At 41.6% G+C, this 24,412-nt stretch overlaps 1 protein-coding gene across 1 annotated transcript in view; it reads left to right on the top strand.

The window, feature by feature from the left end:
• The first annotated feature begins 4,105 nt into the window (after positions 1-4,105).
• Positions 4,106-24,412, top strand: part of Slc45a2 (solute carrier family 45 member 2) — a 28,134-nt gene continuing 7,827 nt past the window's right edge. The window contains exons 1-5 of the mRNA XM_055601148.1: positions 4,106-4,490; positions 6,324-6,500; positions 13,205-13,530; positions 22,875-23,018; positions 23,689-23,812. Coding sequence (XP_055457123.1) covers positions 4,106-4,490; positions 6,324-6,500; positions 13,205-13,530; positions 22,875-23,018; positions 23,689-23,812 — 1,156 coding nt within the window. The remainder of the gene's footprint in view (positions 4,491-6,323; positions 6,501-13,204; positions 13,531-22,874; positions 23,019-23,688; positions 23,813-24,412) is intronic.

Genomic DNA, 24,412 nt, shown 5'->3' with positions numbered 1-24,412 from the left:
TTAAAATCATGGTTATTGTTACAATATGTTCTTAGAAACATATATGTTCAGTGGATACGTTTGGGGAAAAATAAATTCAAATTGGTTAAAATCTGTGGACAATAATATGAGCTAACTTGGATGTTGATTTCTGTGTTCAGGCTATTACCCAAAGTGCATGAGAATCAGTGGGTTGTAAATTTAAAGAATAAATATATATGTAAAGGTTAGTATCACATTAATGACATGTATTTCCCTCTTTCTGGAGATTTCAGACTATGTGCAGAAATTTTTTTACTTTCTCCTTTTTTTAAAAAAATAATTTTTATGACAAACTAAAGATTTAGATGTAAGTCTGAGGTCAGAAAGGAAGACAGCATGGACTCTTGCTAAAATGCTCAATTCCTATCCAGAAAAGCAAAGAGGCTGGACATCAGAAGAAGGAGAAAAGAGGGAACAAGTCAGGAGCCTGACACAGAGGACCTCTGAAAAGATCTGCCCTGCAGACTATCAATGCAGATGCTGAGACTTATGGACAACCTTTGGGCAGAGTGCAGGGAATCTTAGGAAAGAAGTGGGAAACAGTAAGATCTTGAGAGGACAGGAGAGCAACAGAACCAAAAAATCTGAGCACAGAGGTCTTTCCTGAGACTGCTATTCCAACCAAGGACTATGCATGGAGATAGCCTAAGACCCCTGCACAGATGTAGCCCATGGCAGTTCAGTATCCAAGTGGGTTCCATTGTAATAGGAACAGGGACTGTCTCTGACATGAACTGATTGGCCTGCTCTTTAATTACCTCCCCCTGAGGGGAAAGCAGCATTAACAGGCCACAAAAGAAGACAATGCAGCCACTCCTGATGAGACCTAATTGACTAGGATCAGAAGGAAGGAAAAGAAGTACTCCCCTATCAGTGGACTTGGGAAGGGGCATGCATGCAGAGGGTGGAGGAAGGGAGGGATTGGGACGGGAGGAGGGAGGGAACCACAGGGGGGATACAAAGTAAATAAAGTGTAATTAATAAAGAAAAAAATAATAAAAAAAAGGAAGACAGCATGAGCTTTGAGAAAGATGGGAAAGAAGCAGGCAACTGAAGATAGGAAAATCCAAGGGATAAGGAGTTACAGTTTTGAATATACTATTCAATACATATCTTCACTCTATTGATGGTGCCATCTGGGAAGTGATGGGATGCCACAAATTATAAGAACAAATCACAGGAGCAGGTGAAACACCCACATCACTTATCTGTATCCATCCTCCTAGATACATCCCAGGTTTCAGGGACACTGGTGTTGCATTTTATCATCCACAAAATTCTTCCCCTGCATGAGTCAGGATGCTTTCTGCTTCAAGAAACATATATATATATATATGTTTTTTTTTTTTTTTTTTTTTTTTTTTTAAGAATATGCTCTGACTTATAGCCCCGAGTACAGAGGGATAAGGAGTTTTAGGGTTGGCTGCTCAGAACACCTCTGGCCCCATTTCCCTGCAATTTTCCATTTTCTTAGGTTTCTAACCTAAGGCTGGTAGTAAGTTCAGCCTTAGGTTGGTAGTAAGTTCTGGAAGGGAGCATGGTGGCACACTTCTCAGGATCCCCAATTAACTTTGTCCTGTGTCTCTGCACTGAATGAAGTCATTGCTGATATTACACCAATGTTTAGTAGCGATAGTAAGATACTCCTTAGATAACACCCCTCAGTTTTTCTGGCTGGCATGATAGATATAAGTTTCCTGACACATTTAGGTGGGAGGGACATGCAATTCTGGGATCTAACCCAAGTTCCATCAAGATTGGGATTGGATGTTGGGTAGGCAGACAATATAATAAAGGGCATCATATCCAGTGTGGCAGTTGCTCTTCCACAGGCCCAAGGAAGACAGTACAGGAGCTTTCCTCATTTTGCAGATGACAAAAACAGAGACAAAAGGTCCTTAGCTTTCTTAGTTCACTTCTTAATGTCCCAGAAATCTTTGTAGTACCTGTTGACCAAAAACAAACTGTAGCCCCTCAAGCTCTAAATAGTTAGGTCCAAGAAACTTAAATAGCATACCTTAAGAACTCATTAGCTGTTTAAAAACCACAATGTGCATCGATGAAAAGAAAACATTTTAATTTTTCTTTATTGTAATTTGTTAATTGCTAGTGTCCATTACTACATAGCTTCCCCTGCCTAGGAATCAGGCTAGACATTGTTTTCTTCATCTTCTGTTCCTTGTTGATTTTCCACTAAACAATCTGTCTCTAACCCAGTGCCTGAAGGAAATATGAAAACTTAGCTTCACAAAAATGAAATTGAAAGGATTATAGTGTAATCTTACCTTGAAAGTTTGAACTACCTCAAATTTGCTGCCAAACTTTCAAGTTTCACTGTTTATTTGGTTTCAAAATTTAATTGTTCAGGGCTATCCCAGTGAGTTCTGTGTAAAAGTTAGGTGCTTTGACACACAATTTGAGACATGTCAAACTAGGATTTGCCTATGGAAGTGCAGAAAACAGGCACACCAAGAATTTAAGCTTTAAGATTCTGAGTCCATTTTTTTAATTATTATTTTTATTTTATATTAATTACAGTTTATTCACTTTTTATCCCAGCTGTAGCCTGCTTCCCTCATTCCCTCCCAATTCCACCTTCCCTCCCTCTTTTCTTCCCATGCCCCTCCCCAAGTCCACTGATAGGGGATGTCCTCCTCCCCTTCCATCTGACCCTAACCTATCAGGTCTCATCAGGACTGGCTGCATTGTCTTCCTCTGTGGCTTGGTATGGCTGCTCTTCCCTCAGGGGGAGGTGATCAAAGAGCCAGCCACTGAGTTTATGTCAGAGACAGTCCCTGTTCCCCTTACTAGGAAACTTACTTGGAGACTGGGCTGCCATGGGCTACACTTATGCAGAGGTTCTAGGTTATTTCCATGCATGGTCCTTGGCTGGAGTGACTCCATTTTTAAGGCGTTTTGTCTAAGACAAAATCCTGCCAAGGATTTTTACTAATCCAGTAAAGAAAATGTGACCCAACTGAAGTCTTTAAAACAGAATAAATGTAATTAGACGATGACATTGACAATAAAAGGCAGATACAGTGAGGCCATCCAGATATGAGCAGAATCAAGGAGCCAGGATCACAGCCAGGACTGCAGGAACAATCGCTCCGAGAAGCTAGGAAGACCCAGCATTCCAGTGTGGCTCGTAGAGGGGAGGTTCATGGTGGATATGAAGTCAATGCCAAAAATATCAAGGGACGAAAAAATTGGGACATACTCTTTTTCTCTTTCACCTCTGGCTTTTCACCTAAGTTTCCTGTTGGCCATAAATAGCTAGAAGCCAAAGAGCAAGGGGGACTGGGAAACATAGTTCCGCAAGAGCAAGCAAAGTAGGTACTGACTGGTACAAAACGGACTGTATATACTCCATTCATTCAACTTGTATTTACTAGCAGATGTTTTGAGGGGACCTAAGAGATGCCAGGCTAGAAGTTGGGGATGCCATAATGAGCAAAATCAACGTCATCTCTGTCCTGAACATCACGGCTAATTAACAAAGGATATAAAATTCTCAGAACTATCTCATCTGAAAATGTATTAAGTGCAAAGAGAGAAAAGTTCAGGGAGTTATGTGACAGCTAGTGATTTGGGTGAAGGGTGAGGTTCTCCACAAAGCGAATTTGTCTCTTAAGCTCTATGTAGAAAATGTGAATTCAGGAAAAGGGAATACCCAGATCTATAGAAAGAAGTTTATAGAAATTATTAGGTTATTTACATTTTTATTTAGTCCCTGTATAAAGAGACATCATGATTTTAAAACTATGAAAGTGATGTTTGTACAATTGTGTGTGTGGAGAGAGAGAGAAAGAGAGAGAGAGAGAGCTGTGTGAAGGAAGATCTTTAGAAAAACACTAGCATTTTAAGGACCCAGAGGGCTACCAACAGCTAATCTCTGTCATGCTTCCAAGTGCCAACACCCCCTTTGCTTCTCGTAATAACTTGTGATCTTGGAGGCATGAAAGAATTTCAGCCCCTCCTCCAGTCTTCCTATCTCTGCCGGTTGCTCAGACAGGCTCCATGTCAGACCCAGTTTGGAGCACAGATCTGAGGAGCACGCAGGAAGGTTATTCTCTCCGTGGTCATGAGCGTCAGCAATGGGCAGAATGACACCCATACCTATCAATCCTTAGCTGAGAACTGCCCCTTTGGCTCTGTGGAGCAGCCCAGGAGATCCACGGGAAGACTCGTCATGCACAGCATGGCCATGTTTGGCCGAGAGTTTTGCTATGCGGTGGAGGCAGCTTACGTGACTCCAGTTCTGCTCAGCGTGGGCCTGCCAAAGAGCCTGTACAGCATAGTGTGGCTCCTCAGCCCCATCTTGGGATTCCTGCTGCAGCCTGTGGTGGGATCAGTCAGTGATCACTGCAGGGCCCGGTGGGGCCGCCGGAGACCCTACATCCTGACGCTGGGAATCATGATGCTCTTGGGAATGGCTCTCTACCTCAATGGAGACGCTGCTGTATCTGGTAAGTGGGTTGCACAGATCTAACAGTTAGTTAGCCATTGGGTTAAAATGTCATCAGGATTTTTTTTTTGCTGTTGTTGTTGTTTCTGAGACAGGGTTTCTCTGTGTAGCCTGGACTTGCTTTGTAGACCCAGCTGGCCTCGAATTCACAGAGATCCACCTGCCTCTGTCTCCCCGAGTGCTGGGATTACAGGTGTGCACTCGGCTGTCATCAGTATTTTTAAATGCCTTTTAGAAACTGGCTAGAGGTGACCAACTCTTCTAGCAGTGAACTTCCTCCCACCGTTGAATAACCCCAAACCTGAGGTTGAGGAGCCTTTGCTGTTAGAAACATTACTACCTTGTCTTTCACTATTGTAAGGTCTTTAAATGGGATTGAATGTTTTAATCTATTTCATCAAATTATATTGTTAAATTATTTTTTACTTATTTATCAGTTGAAGGATTTTTGAGCCTATTATGCCTCATGGAATACTTTGTCAAATTGTCCAGCTATAACCATTTGTAACAAATCACCTTCTGGGTGCAAATGAGAGTTAATTCTAGCTGTTTAACATTTTAGTTGGCACATGGCACAGGCCTGTCAGCTCTGGGGGGCATTTTTACATTGCAAGTTCTGAACAACAAATTTGGTGTGAGAGCAATATTTCTAGCTACACATCTGCTACTAACTCCTAAGTACGTGGTGGCAGTATATTGAAAAAGAGATCATGAAGGGACACATATTTTCAGACTGTTTATGCTGGTAGAATGAGTGATTATGACACAGGACAGGCAGGTACCATTTGTTGATATTCAGAAGGATATACAAATATAAATGGAGGGTGCAAAAAGGAAAAGTAAGACAAATACTTGAGGGAAAGAAAAAGAGGATGGGTTTGATTTTCACTTTCATATTGGAATGTTTCAAACACATCCATATATTATACACTAGTGTTAGTTTAACAAAAGAAACTTTAAGTAAGGAAAACAATGTATATCATTCTCAGAGGACTGGGTAGATGAATAGAGCATATGGATAGAATGGATCCTACTTAAGCGTTACAGAGTATTACAGAGGCTTTCTTGATAAGCCAAAAGAACTTGCCAGAGTTGGTTGAGAAGAGACATGGTTTTCATTTGTCTAGGTCATTCAAAAGTGTGTACCAAGGGGCTACAGAGTGACAAATTCTCACACTCACCCCTTTACACCTGTCAAGCCAGAGTCTTGGGAAATAGGGCCAGCAATCTGTGTTTTGATAGGACCTTTCAGATGGCTGTCAAGTACTCCAGAGGTTCGGAAGCTTCTGTTTGGGTACTTCTGCACAACCATGGGTCTGCACATACATAACGAGATGCCTGGTAGTGTAGCTGTAGCTGGGATGTGAAAATTTTTCTTCAGTTTATTTCATACCATTATTATCTTTAATTTAAAGAGATGTCATTAAAACCCCAGACTATTCAGATAGTTTATAACCCAGTGCTTTTTAGAATAGTCATAAGATTGAGCAGCCATCACCATCCTGAACTTTCAGAATATTTTCATCCCCTTCCCTAAAGAAACCCACTACACCCTGAAAGTCACTTCCCGTTTTTTCCAGGCACTAGGCAATCACTAATTTACTTTTTGTCTATAGATTTGTCTTTCCTAGGCTTTCAATTGCATACTTTCTTAAACATGAAAAAAAGAGCCTTTTTTTTAAAGATGTAAAACCAAAACTACAGAGCCCCAAAGAAGTGATTTGATAACAGTTTAAGTGAAATAAAAAAACAAAACAAACAAACAAACAAACAAACAAAAAAAGTGGATTGTTTTAAACATGGTTGAGAAGACCAATGTTTGTTTCTCTTTTAGCTTTGGTTGCTAACCCCAGGAAGAAGCAGGTTTGGGCTGTCAGCCTCACCATGATAGGTGTGGTTCTCTTCGATTTTTCTGCTGACTTCATTGATGGGCCCATCAAAGCCTACTTATTTGATGTCTGCTCCCACCAGGACAAGGAGAAGGGCCTCCACTACCATGCCCTCTTCACAGGTAGGGAATGTTCCAGAAAGTCTCTCCTTCAGCTTTGCAAACGGGGAGAAATGTCAGTGGAAGACATGAAGTGTCTCTGTGCTTGGAATCCTGTGGATGAATGGATCAGTTGATCGGAAGCCCCGATCACGTGCTGGGGCCTGTCTCAGTTCATTTCTCTGAACAAAGTAAGCTCATGACCGGGGCTGCAGAATTCTTGAAAAGGAAGTTTACATAAAAGGCTTCTTTAGGACGCTGTGGAAATGTGTCCAGCTGAAGCATAAAGGAGCCCTGTGCACCAAACCTGCCCTTTAAAGCAGTGACCCTCAGGCATCCGTCATGCGTCATTAGACTTGCTTAAGGATGGTTAAAAATGCATGTTTCTGGGCTCTTCCTCTAGTTCCGCTGATTCAGTGTATCTCAGATGGGGCCCAGGGATTTGCCTCTTATTTGATAAGGACCCAGATGATGTGGCATATATCCTAAGAAATACATTTAAAACCAAAACTAGAACTGAAGCAAACAAACAAGACCCCACCCTCTTCAAGAGTTCTTCATTATATAGAGAAATCACCCTGCTCCCTTATAAATGTCATGTTGGGTGGGCTTAGAGGGCTCTCTCCATTCCTAGGGGGCTGTTGTCAGCCTCCCTTAATTGCCACTGGGCTGTTTCCTAAGCAGTGCTTGGTAGCACACCAGGCAGGAGCTAGATCCAGGTAACATGAAAAGTGAAGGCAGGGTCCCAAGCCAGGGGGATTTTTATGTCTAGCATCAGGACTCTACCAGGCCACTTTATTATATCGTTTTTACGTGTACTTACATTTTGAGGAATCCTATCCCCTTCCACAGCCATGTAGGGCTCTACCTCCTAAGCCAAGATTAGTTCCCGCGTGTGGAAGCCACTGTGTCTAGCTTTGTTGTTTTGGCAAATACCTGAGTAGTGAAACCAGGAAGGGATAAGGCTGTCCTGGTGCAGCAAGCTGTTCCCACCCATTTTCGGGAGGGCAGAAGGGCTGCCCTCTCTGTCAGTGGCCCTTGGCCTCCGTGTTTCTGGAGGTATAAATGCTGCAGATAAAGTCAGAGTTTGAGGAAATTCCTGCCTCATCTTTGCTCTTACTGCTCAGCAACCCCATTCCCTTGCCAGGATGTCTAGTGAGGTAGAAGTTTTACTCTTGTTGTTAACCACAGCAGGAGCTCTTAATCACTCAGCTATCACTCCACCTCATTAACCCACAAGCTATTTTCACCTGTACCTCAGGCCTTATTTCCCACTGATTCCCTCCACATTCTCTGTGCTCTGAGTAACTCTGTTTCCAGTGCAGACATCAGGCGTGCTTCATTCATTGTTCCCTGGCTCTCTGAGCATCAATGGTCACATCGCATCTGCTCAAAATAAATACTAACATAATAATGCAGGAGGGAACTGCCCTCTTCTTCTTCCCTTTTTTTAACTTTTAATCATGTTTTTATTTCCTCTTTGAGAATTTCAAGTACTATATTTTGATTATACTCATTTCCCTTCTCCAGCTCCTCCCAGACCCTCCCCCCTTTTCTCCTCCAGGTTGAAGGTCTTGTCTCACTCACAGCGTCCCTTCGAAAATAGATAAGTGCTTTGAAATTCTCACCCTCCTAGAGAGAAGGTCCCTTACTCTTTTTTTTTAATTGCAATTAGACTTAATTTCTAACTTGACTTTGGACTCAATCCACAAAAATAATCAAAATAATAATAAAAAATAATCAAAGTGAGAAAGTTTCTTGAGTGGCTGGATAGCAAGGGGTTCTGTTGGGTGGATTTCTCGACAGGGAGATGTGGGCTGTGCCTCACCATTTACACAGCCCTCAGTGAACAACCCCTGACGGTTCTCTGGGTAGCCTGTTCGGCCATGCGACTGCTGCAGCCTGGCTGGCTTGAAGAACAGAAAGATAATCCTCACAGCTATGGAGGAAGGCAATCCAAGGTCAAAGTGTTGACAGGGATGGGCTCTAAGAAAGCCTCCCTTCCTGACTCTCAGACATCTGTCTTCTTGTGTCTCTTTGTGTGCTCACATGATCTCATCTCTGCCCATGTGTGCCTTACACCTCACTCTCACTGCCCCCCTGGGGTGTCTTCCTGTCTAGGGAAGTCAGTTCTGTTAGACTAGGGTTTCTCCCAGCCTCCTTTAACTGTAAGCGCCTCCTTACAGTTTCTATACAAATACAGTCACTAGGAGTTCGGATATCAACACATGAACTTGAGGACAGGTCTACTCTAGCTCATAAAGCAGCATTTTAACTTTCCTCTCATTAACACTGAGCCTAGCTTCCCTTCTAGGAAAAGGCTGCCTGTTGATTGAACATGCCTACTTTCCCCTCCTTTTATTCTTCCTCAGTCCCTTTTCACTTTCCTTCTCACCATACTGGAGATAGTCTAGAATTTTTGAATAAACATAAGAGTACAAAAGTTCTTATGTTCAAAAGAACATAAAAGAGTATTTTCTATGTCTTATTTTGCTATGTTTATGGTCTAAAGACCACAAGTATTGTCTCTCATTCCTGTAGCTCTCAGGTCCTTCTGCGTAATACTTTTTTTAGAGTCTCCTAAAGTACATGCAGCTTTTGGTTTTGGTGGGAAGGGCAGTTGGTTGCAAGGAAAAGTTCAGGCCATCTATGAGGCCTAAAACTCCCTAAAACTTCTCAGTTTAAAAGACCATTCTCAAAGGGCAGTTTTCATATAATCGCTTTCTTGGTCTTTGAGGATTTTCTACCTCCTATTTTAGGACATTTCTAGCCACCATACATTTCATGAAAGAAGGAGCTATCCACAGCAAATGCGTGTGTAAAGGAGTGAGAAGCTGAGGGTGATGTGCTGGATTGACAATCAGCATTCTGGTCATATTAGTGAGCTACTTGCAATCCTGTTGGAGCATTTTATCCATGCCTGACCCTTCCCATTCTCCTGTGGCAGGTGCTCAAGGAATGCATAGCTTAGGAAAGGAGCTGGCCCTGACAACACTCACAGGACAGAGGCTTAAATGACAATAGTGGTTTATTTTTCTTAAATAACAAGAATTCAGCAGCATGGATACATGCTGGCTTTTGGCCAGCAGTCCATGTCAGCATCAAGTTAACCTTTATTTGGTTACTTTACTGGTGTGTTGCCTCTTGGATACATAATGGTTGCCATAGTTCCATCGTGTTTCTTATAAGACAAGAGAGTCAAGGAAGGAGGAAGGGAAAAAAGCCTACATCATCTTTTTATATGAGGAAAGCAAGAGCTTTCTACTCCCCATAGACATTTATTTGTTTCTCATTGAGTGAAATTAGGTCATTGTGAGTATTTGCCAGCATGCTTCTGGAGTGTGTGTGTGTGTGTGTGTGTGTGTGTGTGTGTGTGTGTGTGTGTGTTTATATGTTAAAGAAAATTTTCCACCGGCCCCTGGGGAGCTATTTTATTCCACCTTTTGCCTCTTCCACTAAAATGTAACTGCATCATCTCTCCAGCCCTGGTTTAGCAGGAGCCATGCTGGGTTTGACGGACATTCAATATACACATCTGTCACTGTGGAGAGCAGCTGAGCCTGTGGAGCCCAGTGGACCAACACAGCCATGCCCATTAGTTAGAAATTTCCCTTTGATGTTGAAAGTTCCTAACCCAGTATATTTGTGCTGAACTAAACTCCAGATTACACTTCCCTGGGCAGTGGAATCTACTGCTGGTGGCAAACTTGAATCAGGCACATTGGGAAGTCCTGCTCCCCTCAGTTGCAGTGCAGGCTCAGGATATCTGAACTTTGTTTCCCACCCCAGTCTATGATGTTAGTTGCAAACACATTGGCAAAAAGTCCCATTGATAGAATGACAAGATGTCCAAAGGGTCAAACGCCAGACTTGTAAGCTCACTTGATTTCTCTTTCCCACCATCTGCAAAAGTTGTATCTGTAATGAATACTTCAAGGAGAAACTGCATTCCTTCAGAGGAAGATGGGGAAGGGAATTAGGCTTGGCTTCTTTCAACTTCAAAAAATTACTTCAAAGTATGCCCCAAAATGCTAATATGTAAGAATAAAATGCTCTGTCTGGCAAATAATTAAAGACTCAGAAGAGAATTGAAAATGAAGTTTCAGATAGAGCCCCTATAACCAAACTAAAGAACCACCCTTTGTGTTTGGGGCTATTTTAACTTTTTTCTCATTCGTGAACAATTGTTAGATGGGCAGTTTTGTTTCATCAGCTGGCTTCCCTTTGAAGTTTGTGCCTGTGGGAAACTTTCACATCTCCTCCCTCAGGCACCTTGGAAAGGACAAGACACAGCAGAACTCAAGGACATTTCCTCACTTTACTTTAATTATTTTGGTTCAAACTCAGCATGTATGATCCATACATACAGGATTCCATGTGATAATGTCTTCTGTACATACGTACAGAGCACAGTGATCAAATCGGGGGTATTGGCGTTGTGCCCTTCCCAGGGATTGTTGTTTCAGTATGTTGAGAACCCCCAAACTCTTCTTTGATTACTCTGAGGCACACAACAAATTGCTGTACCTGATGTTCTATAGACTATTAGACCTAATTCTTTTGATCTAACTGGAATAACCAAACTTCCCTCTGTCCCTCCTGTCCTCTGTTGATGTCTACTATATGCTCTACTCCCATGAGCCCAATTTCTTTTCAGTTCCATTCACTTTATATGCCTTTCATGCTTGTCTTTGTCACTTAACACAGTGTCCCCGGGAGAGAGCTTTTCTTTACTCTTTTCTGTGTTGGAAGAATGGACGACAACGGCCTCCTCTGCCTTCCTCTCTGATCACAGAGCTGGTGCTCACACATGATCTCAGATCATTGATTCATTCATTTGTGTGTTTCTTTTTGCCTGCTTCTTCACCCCCAACTGGTACACATCTTTCCTTTTCATTGCTCTACAACCAGTGCTTTGAACACTATAAAATATGGAACAGGCACAGAAAAGGTTGGTGTGATGAATATTTTATTTTCACATCCTCAGTTTTCACAATGGTTAAGTTGTGTTGCTAGGAAATAAAGTGACTAACTCAAGGCCACCTGACTAGATGTAGAGGAGGAGTAAAACTCAACAAACCAACGGTTAACTAAAGATGTGGTGTCTGTCTTAATTTGGATTCCTGTAAGAGTCGAGCCCCAAGAATCTGGACACACTGCTTATTTGGAAAGTAATGCCATGGAGAAGAAGGGAAATGCTATCAAATGTGACAACCAGGCATTATAGAGTTGGCTTCTGCATTGTGTCTTTCCATGGTTCTTGAGGAGCCTTGTAAAGTGCATCTCTGCATTTGGGAAGAACAAAGGGTATATTCTCAAGGTGGTTCTGGAAGAGGTTTGGTTCTCTGAGGTGAAGTGCGATACAGATGCACAATGCAACCATTGGCTTCTCAGTAGTCACGATCGCAGCTGCTAAGAGCATGAGAGTTCAGGGTACAGCACATAATCCCCAGCATCTGTACTCCATTCTTCTTTCTCACCACTAGGAGGCGCTGGAGCATTTTACATAGGACCTTATTAGAGTTAGAAATACTAGTTTTGTAGACTTGAATTAACTGTAGGTGTTCACAAATAGCTTAAGAACCAGATGAGCTGAAAATACACTTCGTCTCTAATCCTTAGTCAAGAAAAGAAAAAGGAGTCAGTTTTTTAAATTAAAATTTTATTTTTTTGTATTAATTAGTTTATTCACTTTGTATCCCAGATGTAGACCTCTTCCTCATTCCCTCCCAACCCCACCTTCCCTCCCTCATCTCCTCCCATTCCCCTCTCCAAATCCACTGAAAGCGGAGGTCCAAGGAGTCATATTTTATGAGTCTGAAAATGGGAAGTTTCTGAACTCGGTTAGTAAGCCATTTTCTGTACCAAAATGGAGAAGCCATTTCTAGAAAAATGATGAGACAATTACAGTGGATGCTTTTGCATAAACTATTACTGGATTAGGCAAACTAATACAAATTAGAAACTTCCAGCAGGAACAAAACTTCCAATTTCAGGGCATGTGCAGTCTTGGGCAAATACAGTTTGCATACTATCTGCAATTATTTGGTTAAATAAGAACAATTTTATGAATCTGACACCGGCTTAACTGAAAATTTTCTAGCCCGCCGCAAAGGTAACACACAGCAAAGGACAACACTAGATCATATTTTATATCTGAATGGATCTGAGTCCTCAAATGCAAACTTAGTTTAATTGCTTCTCTGCGAATGATCTTGCCACACGACAGAGTGAAATTGGCCTTAATCGTATTGGAATGATAGTTACTTCATTTCTAAAGGGTGGTATCCAAGTTTTAGTGATATAAAAAGCAAAGGTTTGGGAGGGAAAGTACATAGGTTGAGTGACACCTTCCCACCCTGGCATTTGCTAGGCTCCTCACTGTCCCCATCATGTGTTAGTGTAATTTACTAAGTGTTTGCTCTGTATCCACTGCTCTGCCGAGTACTTTTCATTTCCAAATCATGACCTTCCTGGTAGGTTATTCTTCATTATTCCCTCCTAATAAGTGATCAGGACCAAGGTCGCAGCAAGTAAATACCAGAGCTGGGACTTGAACCCACACTGTCTGGTTGCAGGCATCTTAGCCTCTTGCTGAATCGCCTCCTCATTATTACCAAGATCCTCAGAGAGCTTTTCCACAGAAGGGGAAGATCTGTGCCAGGTGGGAAACAAACACGATTGGCTGCCTATGCTAATTCATCTGTCTGTCTGGTTTTGCTTTCTAGGTATTGGAGGTGCCCTTGGCTACCTTTTGGGTGCCATAGACTGGATGCATCTGGAGCTGGGAAGGCTGCTGGGCACCGAGTTCCAGGTCATGTTCTTCTTCTCTGCCCTGGTGCTAACCTTGTGCATCATCACCCATCTGTGTAGTATCCCTGAAGCCCAGCTCAGAGATGCTATAGAAGACACTTCCTCACAGCAAGGCCCTCAGGGCTCATCACCATCGGCGGATGGGATGCAAGAATATGGTTCTATTGAGAAAGTTAAAAATGGCGATGCATACTCAGAGCTGGCAGTGCAGGGAGGGAAAAACAAAAAAACTCCTGGACAGGTAATGGTGCGAATTCTTTTCTCTTTCTCTCCATGTAAGGGGAAATGTTCTTGCTTCTTCGCTTTCTTCTTTGTGAAAAATTGGTTTGTCTGCTTGTCTGATGTGTATAGTCTGTTTGAATCTTCAAAACCTCAATTAGACATTAGCCTTTGGAATGAGAATTTTGTGCCTCAGTGAGTCTCAAAGTATCAAATTAGAGAAGGTGATGTCAAGTGTAAAAGGTTAGGCCATACGAGAACTCTCCAGTCATCCTCTGGCAATGAAAAATAGTCTCTTAGATAAGAATTACAATCTATACCTTTGTTCCTCCAAATGATAATGTCATTGAGTTGATGTCTGGATTAGACATATAAATTTTGTATAACATGACTCAGTTGGATAATCCTTTTATTCCATTTTCAGTGAGCTGTGCAAAAAAAAAAATCAATAGCTTTAACTTAAAAAACAAAACAAAAGAACAACAAAACATCAAACAATCAATTGCCAGAGAAATGGATGAAGGTTCAGAGGAACTGGTTAGAGAGGTTAGAATTATCTTGACCAATATAGAAGCCACTAATCCCACAAAACTGCTTAATTTACAATTAATTAAGATGAAACAAACTTAAGTCTTCATTTCACTAGTTGCACTAGACACACATTGAAAGCTCAAAGCCACGTGGGCCAGGTACTGCTGTCCAAGGCACAGCAAGTATAAACCTCTCCCTGGGTATAAAAAGACAGATGAGACAACACGGATCCAGTTGCTGCAGTCGTGTGTCAGCTGCCTTTAAATACCCACTTCTTGGGGCTCTAATATGAAAGATGCGCTTGTTAACACAGACGTTAAAGGCTTGCATCTGGACGACCTGCATTAGTCACCCCAAAACTAACTGACAGGATGGCTTTAGAACAGCCTAAAGATTTAGAGCATGTGTCAAATTCTGGTACTACTGCCTTTTAAAATGTATGACCTTAGGCATTTATATTTCTGTAAAATGAGAAAGTAATTCTATCCACCAGCAAGGGATAACATGAAGTTCACATGGGATATTCTATGCAAGTCGCTCACGGTGGTTCCCACTGCCTAGTAAGGTGGCACTTGAGGCATTGTTCTTTTGAACCTGTGAGAATGCTGAGTACTCTAAGCACAAACAGGGGCGTTATCTAGTCTAAAGTCATATAAACAACCCAGTGAGCTACAGCTCTCCATAAGGTCAGCTTCATATAAAGACAGAAAGGTGTTTTTTTTAAAGACTTTACATTAAGTATACAAGCATATTTTTAATGATTATTATTTATTTAACAAACTTCTCTGGATACCGAGTATGTACACAGCATTATACTAGGTATTTTGAGACCACTGTGTTGACTAATGTCCAGTACCTATGCCTAGGAATTTATAAGCCAGTTCCTATGCCCGGGAAATTGTAAGTGGGCATGAGTCATTTATGCCTCCACAACAAGGCACAAAATGAAAGATGCTATAAAAGCAATGTATCCATTGAGATTTTCTAAAGAGAGCAGGTGTTTGAGTAGGATCACCTATCCCACAGATTCACTGTGTAAAGCAGCATGAAAGGCAAAGGGAAGTAGGAAGTGATACCTTCCTATCAAGGAAAAAGTCCAACACCGGGGAAAGAAAGGGGTTGAGCAGGATGTCTGTCAAGTGCTCTGGAGTCCTTTGAGTTTCAGCCAGGCCAAAGGGGTTTTCCAGCCAAACTGGCCCTTGGTAAGTTCCAAGTCTCATGGGAAGAGGCTGGTACTAGAACCTTACATCTTGCTTAGCCGTTGTCAAGAATGGATGATAAAATTAGAGAGACAGCATGTGGTAGCTCACTCATCCACCAGCAGGGGACTAAAGTGGCCCATTTCTATGATGGGAATGTTTCTCGTAGCAAAAACGTATGACTGATTTTGAAAAAGGGAGAGATTGCTCTTAAGCAAATAGAGCAAAGCTTCATAGCTTTAAAAAAACATCACCCCAGCTTGGTGCTTTGAATGATGGTCAGGATTTGAAATGGAAATTTCGAGGAGAATGCTCCTGGTAGAGAAAGGGGTAATAGAAAACCTTAGGGTAAAAACAAAACCACTGAGTGAAACCGAAAATTTCCCTTAGTGTGTGTGGGGGGGAAGGAAGGTGGTAGAAATTCCACCTTGGCCACGCTTAGATAAAACAGACTTCCAGTCAAGTCTATGAGATCAGAACCAAGGATAGACTCACTGGTAGAGCAAGGCCCTGGGGTTGATCCCCAGCTCGACAAAAGTAAATCGAGAAGATGTTGAAGGGCACTAGTGATAAGGGATCAATTCGCCAAAAGATAAAGCCTGGCAATATCCATCAGCAGGGGCACCCACGCCTGACCAACCTGACAGAACCAAGTCCACTGCAGGAGAGTGGTCCCAGGCACCACAGCAGCACTTGCAATGCTGGACATCTGGGAGTTGAACTACACTTTAGATCACGTGGACCTAACAGCATCAGAACACACCTTTTTTTTTTCAATTGAACAGAACAGGAAATATTCCCTAGGAATTAATTACAGAGACTGACATGACAGTCACGGAGCCTACATGGGTCTGAGCTAGGTTCTCTATGTTATAGTTTTGGCGTGTCATAGTTGTTAGCTTGGTGTTCTTGTGGGACTCCTAACAGTGGAAGTGGGCATGGCTCTGACTCGTTTTCTTTTCTTTTCTTTTTTTTTTTTTGCCTGCTTTTTGGTACTCTTTTCTTCCTACTGGATTGCTGCATCCAGATATGAAGGCTGTCTACTCTTATTGTAACTTGCTGTGCCATGTTTGGTTGATATTCCTGGGAGGCCTGCCCTTTTCTTTTGGAGGAAAGTGGAGGAGGGGTAGACCTGGGGAGAGGGGAGATAGCGGGAGGACTGAGAAGAGTGGAGGGAGGGGGCACTGCTGTCGGGATGTGATGTATGAAAAAAGAACAAAAGTAAAAAGTTACATCGTGGTACACTAAAAGGATATGCCAAGCCCCTGGGTCCTCTATTGTGTCCTGTCACCCCCCAGGACACAGCCACCTCATGTCAGGCATGAACCAGATCCTCTGTGAGGGTGTAGCTGAGAGGCTCCCAGAACAGCAGCCCAGGTCACATAAGGATGATGGCACCTCCACCTGCTCTTATGGGGGACTACCTACCCCTGCAAGGCGGACAGTGAGGTGCAGCATGGTTTTACCCTACTTCTTAGCAAAATTCCCTCAAAGCTCAAGCTTGAGTGATTCCCAGAAAACACCCACGGCCATTTCCTGGATGATGGTAGGTGTGATGTCAGTATTTTTGTAAGTGAAGGTGAATTCTTCATGAACAGCTCTTGAGGGAGGAGACGGGATGGGTGACGTTGTGAGTGCTCTTACCTTCATGGTTGTCCAATTCCTGATAGAGAACGTGTCAGAATTTCCCCCATGTGTTCCAAACCTGGACCAACTGGATGATGGGCTACACCTGTGAGACAGCCTGACTCCGCTAGCACTCAGAGCCACTTTGGAGGCTCCTAACCTTTAGAGCAAACCCAGTTGGCTCCACAGTCTCTGCTGTGCAGGAGGGGGGTGCCATGGGCTCAGGGAGTCTCTAGCCCAAGTTCGCCAGCCCAGTGTACTGCCCCTGTTAGTGTCTTTGGAGACATGAACATCTGTCAGCGTATTGTAACTGTGTCTGTTTTGTGCTGGCCTGTGACGTCTATGACTGTGCACAAATAAATATTTTCATTAAAAAAAAATTACATTGAGGAGCAGTTTACAACTAGAGCAGTTTAGAACTAGAAGTGAATAATACAAGGAACTTCACATTACTCACAAATATATAGAAATTAAATAACATTCCTCTAAGCAACCAATGGATCAAAGAAAAGATTAAAAGAAATGTGAAAATATCTCACGCTGTGTTTACAGATGAATAAAATTCTATTGAAGTTTACTAAGTATGCAACTAACTAATGCCAATATTTTTCAAAGTCTTTTAAAGAAATCCAAAAGGAGGGAAAACTTCCAAATACATCTGTAAAATCATTATTGTGATGATACCAAAGATACACTTTGGCAGCAAAATAAATGAAAGATTCACAGGCCCATATTCTTGGTAAACACTGATGCAGAGATCCTCAATAAAATCCCACCAAATCAAAAACAGCAACACTATCAAAGGATTATTTACCATAATCAAGTGAGATCTTCTTCTAGAATTCAAAGATTGTTTACCATATATGAATCAATAAATGTGGCACAGGATATGACACTAATAGCAAAGGGCTAACATCATATGATTATCTTAAGAAACATGGAAACAGCATTAGACAAAATACAACATCTTTTAATGATTAAATTGAGTAAATTGAGCCAGGCATGGTGGTGCACGCCTGTAATCCCAGCACTTGGGGAGGTAGAAGCACGTGGATCTCTGTGAGTTCCAAGCCAGCCTGGTCTACAAATCAAGTTGGGATGCCCTTCTTTCGGATGACTCCAGCCTGTGTCAAGTTGACTTAAAAGTAGCCAACATACCAAGTTGCTTTTGGTCATGGCATTTTATCACAGCAATAGAAAGCAAAACAGTTTTAGATACTGTCTAAAACTAAAATCAACTTGTAATAGCTACAAAAATACTTAGGATTAAGCTGAGCCAATATTTGTAATTAAAAACTGTAAATCAATGATCAAAGATGTAGAAAGTACAAGTAAATGGAAATTAGAAGAATTAACATTATTAAATATCCATATCACTCAAAGCAATCAACAGATTCAATGCCATACCTATCAAAATTCCAGTAATTTCTTTTCACAAAAGTAGAAAAAAATCTTTAAATCTATATAAAACCATGATAACCACAGTTATCCAAAGGTTGAACAAAAGGAGCGAATCTAGAGGCATTAATTAATTTTACTCTAAAGCTATGTAAGTAACAGAGCATGGTACAGGCACAAAAACCAATACACAGATCAATGGGATAGAATAAACAACCAAGGATTAATCCTCAGGTTTTATCTTTGGCAAAAACAGAATGAATCAAACACTTAAACATAATCCCCAAACTATAAAACAACTAGAAGAAAACGGCGGGGAAAGCTATGTGACCTTAACCTAGGAATGGAGATTCTTAGTTATTATAAAGTACAAAGTGAGTATGGAAACATGGGATTGCATGACACTAAAAGATCCTTGTGCAGCAAAGGAACAATCAACAGAGCGAAGAGGCAACGTGCCAAATGGGAGGATGAATTTGCAAACTATACTGTGGCAAGCAGTTACTATCCAAAAGGGACTCGGCTCAGTAGTGGGCAAGCAAATGAGGGACCCCAGAGTTTTGTTGTTTTTGTCTGTTTGTCTGATATCTGTGTATCTTTTGTTTCATTTTGTTTTTATTTTTTTTAATCCTACTTTTTCTTGGTTTTGATTTTTGTTTTTGTTTGTTTGGGGAGAAATATAGATATAAATATAGATACAGATACAAATATAGAAATGGATGGATGGATGGATGGATGGATGGATGGATGGATGGATGGATGGGTGGATGGGTGGGTGGATGGATGGATGGGTGGAGAGAAATGTGGGAGATGAAGCATTTGTTTGTCCTATCTAGTGATTCCATAATGTATACACTTCAAAACATGATGTAATGTTAGGCCCAAGGGGGAACCCCCTAGGGGACCCTAACTTTCCGAGGGCGATGAAGAGAACTCAGGAGACCATCATCGATGCAATAGCATGAGGTATTTAATTCAGCCACCGTACGATGGGTCTGCCCCCCCCCCCCAAAGAAACCAGCGAGGAACAGCCAGGAGAGACAGAAGTCTCAGGGTTTTAAAGGAAGGAGCTCGGGAATCGCGGAGGTTGCGAGCTTGGCGACACTAGATTGGGTAGTTGACTTTTAAAATGATTGGTTAATTTTAGGCGCCAAGTCCATCTGGTCCTGCCCTGATCTGGGTTGGGGAACTGGTGATGTCTGGACCGGCTACTAAGCAACGTTATCTTGTACTGCAGATCCGGATACTCCTCCACAGCGGGGAGGAGAACTTTCACATTCCTTTGCAACGGGTCTTGTCTCAATTTATCTGTTCCTCCTCCTGCCTTCTGTAAAAGTGCTGGGAGAATTTAGTTTAACATGGGGTATAGAATTTATAAAGAAACCTGTAAAGCTAGCCTGTTCCATTCAGTAGCACATCTCAATATTTTTCAGTTGAATAACAAGAAGAAAAGAAAAGCAAACAATAGCAGTATGTATCACCATACATGATTTAGAATCTAAATGGTTTTTGTTGTTCAGGGTAAGAGACAAACTAGGCCAGGTGTGGTGGTAGGCCTTGAATCCCAGCACACAGGAGGCAGAGGACTTTGGAGCTCTGTAAGTTCAAGTCCATGCAGGTGTTTGTATAAGTTCCAGGAAAGACAGGGGCTACTCTAAGTAAGACCTTGTCTCAGAAACAAATAAAAATAGACTAAAGTGTGCAAAGCTATAAAAAAAAAAGCATTGTAAAAGAAACAAAGTAAGAATTGGAAGCAGGGGCTGGAGAGATGGTTCAGTGGTTAAGAGCACTGGCTGCTCTTCTACAGGACCCGGTTCAATTTCCTAGTGCCCACATGGCAGCTCACAACTGTCTGTAACTCCAAGTTCTGGTGCCCTCACACCAATGCACATGAAAAATAAAATTAAATAAATTATAAAAAAATAATAAGCAGAACAAGGCACCATGGCCTCATAGCTAAGCATGTGGTACTTCTCTATGCACATGTAGGGATGCCTCCAGCTAGGCACATTAGGACCAGTATGACAGCCAAGGTCCAAGTTGACATACTTTCTCACAGTCTCTGGTTCCAAACTGATGGCGGCTGCACAATTTAGAACTAGAGTTCTTTTGAAAGGGAAGAGACCTGATCCATTTACAAGTTCAAACTGGATTCCATAAAAACCCATCCCGATCCCTGAATGCCAAAACAGTTTCTCTTCTCAACATTTGCATTTTCTTCTTCAGAGGATACTTTTGTGTTTCTTCCTCCTGAGGATTCTGAATCTTCTTCAGTTGCAAATCCATCACTTAGCAGCTGATGATGGCTCAGAGTCTGTGCAGTAAAATGATTCCCCGGGGGCTCAAAGCCATTGAAAGGGCTTTTCCCCGGGAACTGATGAGTCAGGGGTAAGATGCCAGCTGATTTTTGTTGCCACTTAAAATACTGAATATTTATATTCCCAGCTTTTACAGAAATACTAAGCTCAATTTGAAGGCTCACATTTACTTTTTGGAAGGAAGGAGAAATTACATGAACAATGAATGAATCAGGCTGGAAATTATGTAGAAGCCAGAAGGCTACATTAATATTTGGAGTGAGGCAGAATGTATACTTTCCAGGTTGTGCAATTTTGGGGGAAGGAGAAACAAAAATACAGAGAAGGCACTTAGTTTAAAGCATGAAAATCAGCTGCCATTGCTGGGCAATATCTACATTTCCCTATGAAGAAAAAGAAGTAATTGTACACAGTTGTTACAATCACCTTTTAATTTAGGCATTGTATTCTGCATGCTGAGTATTGATATTTTTCCTAAATGCAAGAGAAGAGAATGCCTGTATTTTGATGCTAATTGAGTGTAAGAAGATTAGTATATTCACCTCTGAATGTCAAATACTGCAAGATGGATAAAGTTAGCTGGCTGTGATGGTGCATGTCTGAAATCCCAGCACTCTGGAAGTGAAGACAAGAAGACTGAAGGTTCAAGATCGTCTTCCCATCCTCACTTGTGTGGCAAATTCAGGGGCAGCCTGAGCTACATGAGATCCTTCCTCAAAACATAAAACAGAAACAAGGATGATGAAACTGAGAGCATCAACTATGCAATGAGCCTAAAATCGTTAAATCAAAGAAGAAAGAAGTAAAGAAAGAAGTAAAACAAAGAAGTAAAAAAAAAAATCAGATAAATTTGAGTTATAAAACTATGTGATTATAGTGAAAATGGACAATCCGAGGAGACTGTCTGGTAACTCTACTAATTAGGTCTCAATCTCATTGTGTCAAGACTCAGGGTTTTTTAAAAAGCCGAGAAGGAAGAACCACAACCACCTCCAATGACATTCAGATTTTCATTGTCCTTAGGGAGACTGAATGCTTAGTGTTGCAAAGTTTCTCTCTTCTCTTACATGACAAGATGCTAAAGACTTTTTCTGTTTCAAATTTGTCAATAGTTTAAAAATTCTAGCTCTCTCAAACCAAATATAATAATAATACTGAAACTAAATATAACAACAACAACAAATTGCACCCTCTGATGTTAATGAATAAATATAAAGTGAGGAATTTGAGGGGTGAGTATTCATCCCTCAGATTTGTTATTCATCCCTCAGGTGTGTTTTTACACTGTTCACATTTTAAACTCGACACAAAGGTCTATCACTGGAAGCTATTGGAGAAGTGACCTGAGAGCAGGTACCTAGCCAAGGACAAGGGAGTTGATTAGTTTCCTGGACCAGATAGCAACTTAAAACAACATCCATCAATCATCTCACAGTTTTATAGGTCTGAAGTATTGGTGGCTCCACATTTCTCTGCTCATCCCTGCAATCATGATCTCAACAGTGCTGTATTCTCATCCAGGGGTTCAGCTGGACTGAACCTGTCTTCAAGCTCATTCAGGTCATTGGTGAAGTCAGTTCCTTGTGATGTAAGGGTTAGGTTCCTGTTTCCTTGTAGAGTATTGTCCAGGAGCCTTTCTAAGCTTTAAAGGACCGCTCTCAGCTCATTTCCACATGGCTTCGGCTGTTTGCAATGGCAGTAAGCCTCATACTTTAAGTTTCTCAGAAATCTGCTTCTGCTCCCAGCTGGAAAAACAGAACAAAACACCCTCTGCTTTCTAAGAGCTTTTGTGATTCAACTAGTGTTCACCAGGTAAGTTTCCTCTTAATTTCCTCAAGGTCCACTAACTAGTAACCTTCATTTTGTTTTCCAGATCCCTCCTTACGTGCAGCAAAACAAAACGGCATGGGTACCGTTGAGACAAGAGATCATGAACTCCATCTTGAACTAGGCTTCTGTGATCAAATAATAATAATTATTTAAGGAATAGTTTAGAACTGTGGGCTTTGTCCTCTTACAGGAGTGTGGTTTAAAGACAGAGTGTTAGCTGTTTCTTATATCTTGGGCTCAGTGTAGCTCCATTCCAAAACTATCCACCCCTAGGTTATGAAAGTTATTTATAGGCCTGGGACTGCTAAGTCATTTATTGTTAACAGCACATTATCAGTGAGTTTGTCCCATGGAAACCAACGGGTGATGTCATATGATACCCAAGTGCCACCGATGTGGTGTAGCTGTTTCTGCCTCTGCCGCTGGCTGGGCGCCTACACTGAAGATCTATGTTCTTCTTCCAGGGTCAGAAGGCAATGTCAGTGAAGTCACTTCTGAGAGCATTAGTGAGCATGCCTTCCCACTACCGCTGCCTTTGCATCAGCCATCTCATTGGATGGACTGCCTTCCTGTCAAACATGCTCTTCTTCACAGATTTCATGGGACAGGTAATGAATGTGTGTGTCCATTAGAAGCTCATCGGGAGCTTCTTTTGTCTGGAACAGTTATAGCAAACAGTGCCTTGGAGAAACTGGTTTAAAGTTACAATTCTAGAAATAGGCTGCTCCACCTACTAAATAGGTGTCAGAGTTTCACCTAAATACTGTGAGATCTACCACTATGTGATCAAAGACTACAACAAATAGACAAGAGTAGATATGATCTGCAGAGCCCATAAAAGAAGTACCTGATCAAGGCATGATCCTGGCCTTGAAGCCAGAGTTTCAGAGCTCAGACAGGGCAAGAAAGAATTCCAAGTGGGAATAGAAATGGTGTGTGAGGAGGAGACTTGGAAGTCTGTTAGCTGTACTAGAGAATGGCACTAAGTCAAGTAGGGCCAGGAGTTAGGTTGAGGGGTGGGGACTAATAAACATGAGTCTAGAGAAGTGTTAATTTATATTTGATGCATAGATATTTTACTCCATGAAAGTCCTTGAAGGATACATAATAGCTGAGAGGAGTGACCCGTGATGTCTGATTGAACTCTGTGCCCTGGGAAGAGCCGCCTTTCCTCAAGGGTTGAGAAACATAAGAGGAGCTGCCTAGTGACTATGTCTAGTGACTATTGTCACTAGTGACAATGCACTAGTGACTCAACCACCGGAACCTCCCTTTCAGATCGTATACCATGGGAATCCCTACAGCGCCCACAACTCCACAGAGTTTCTCGCCTATGAGAGAGGAATCGAGGTTGGATGTTGGGGCTTATGCCTCAACTCTGTGTTTTCTTCCATTTATTCTTGTAAGTATTCTTCTCCTAAGGGTGTCCTCAAATGGCTAGCAGCAGGACCCAGATTTTATTCTTCATAATCTATTTTCTTTTTCTTATTTTAAAGATTAGATTCTTGACAATTTTAAGAGAATCAGGAAAAACTTTTTTTAAAAGAAAGGGTCACATGAAGTGTTATTTTTTTTTGTAGTCAATGATTATTTCATTTCACTTGAATTGTGCTTGTAACCAATGGGTTTCTGGGAAATGGTTTTTTTTTTTTTTTTTTAGAAAATAAAAGGGAATTTTCTGAATAAGATGGTGAAATATTGAATGGAGGAGACCTGAATTCATCAGTGACCTGTAGCAATATCACTAGTGATTTCATAGGTGCTTTGTAGACTTGATAGATGATTTAACAGCTAAGTAGATGACTCCTAATTCCTCTTACAGCTACCTTAAACTGTGTTTCATTTGTGATATTGTTCACATATTTCTCCCGCTCCTCAGCTTATCCTTGGCAGAAGCCATTGTTTGTTCCACTTAGAACATGTTGTTACTCTCTGATCTCCATTCACCACTTTCCTTCATGTTTACACACAGCGTCTTTAGGTACATACAGGTCCATCTGGA

This window comes from Psammomys obesus, unplaced genomic scaffold, assembly GCF_907164565.1.
Source record: "Psammomys obesus unplaced genomic scaffold, mPsaObe1.curated_primary_1811, whole genome shotgun sequence".
NCBI classification, from domain to species: Eukaryota; Metazoa; Chordata; class Mammalia; order Rodentia; family Muridae; genus Psammomys; species Psammomys obesus.
This window is presented reverse-complemented; position numbering and strand designations above follow the sequence as displayed.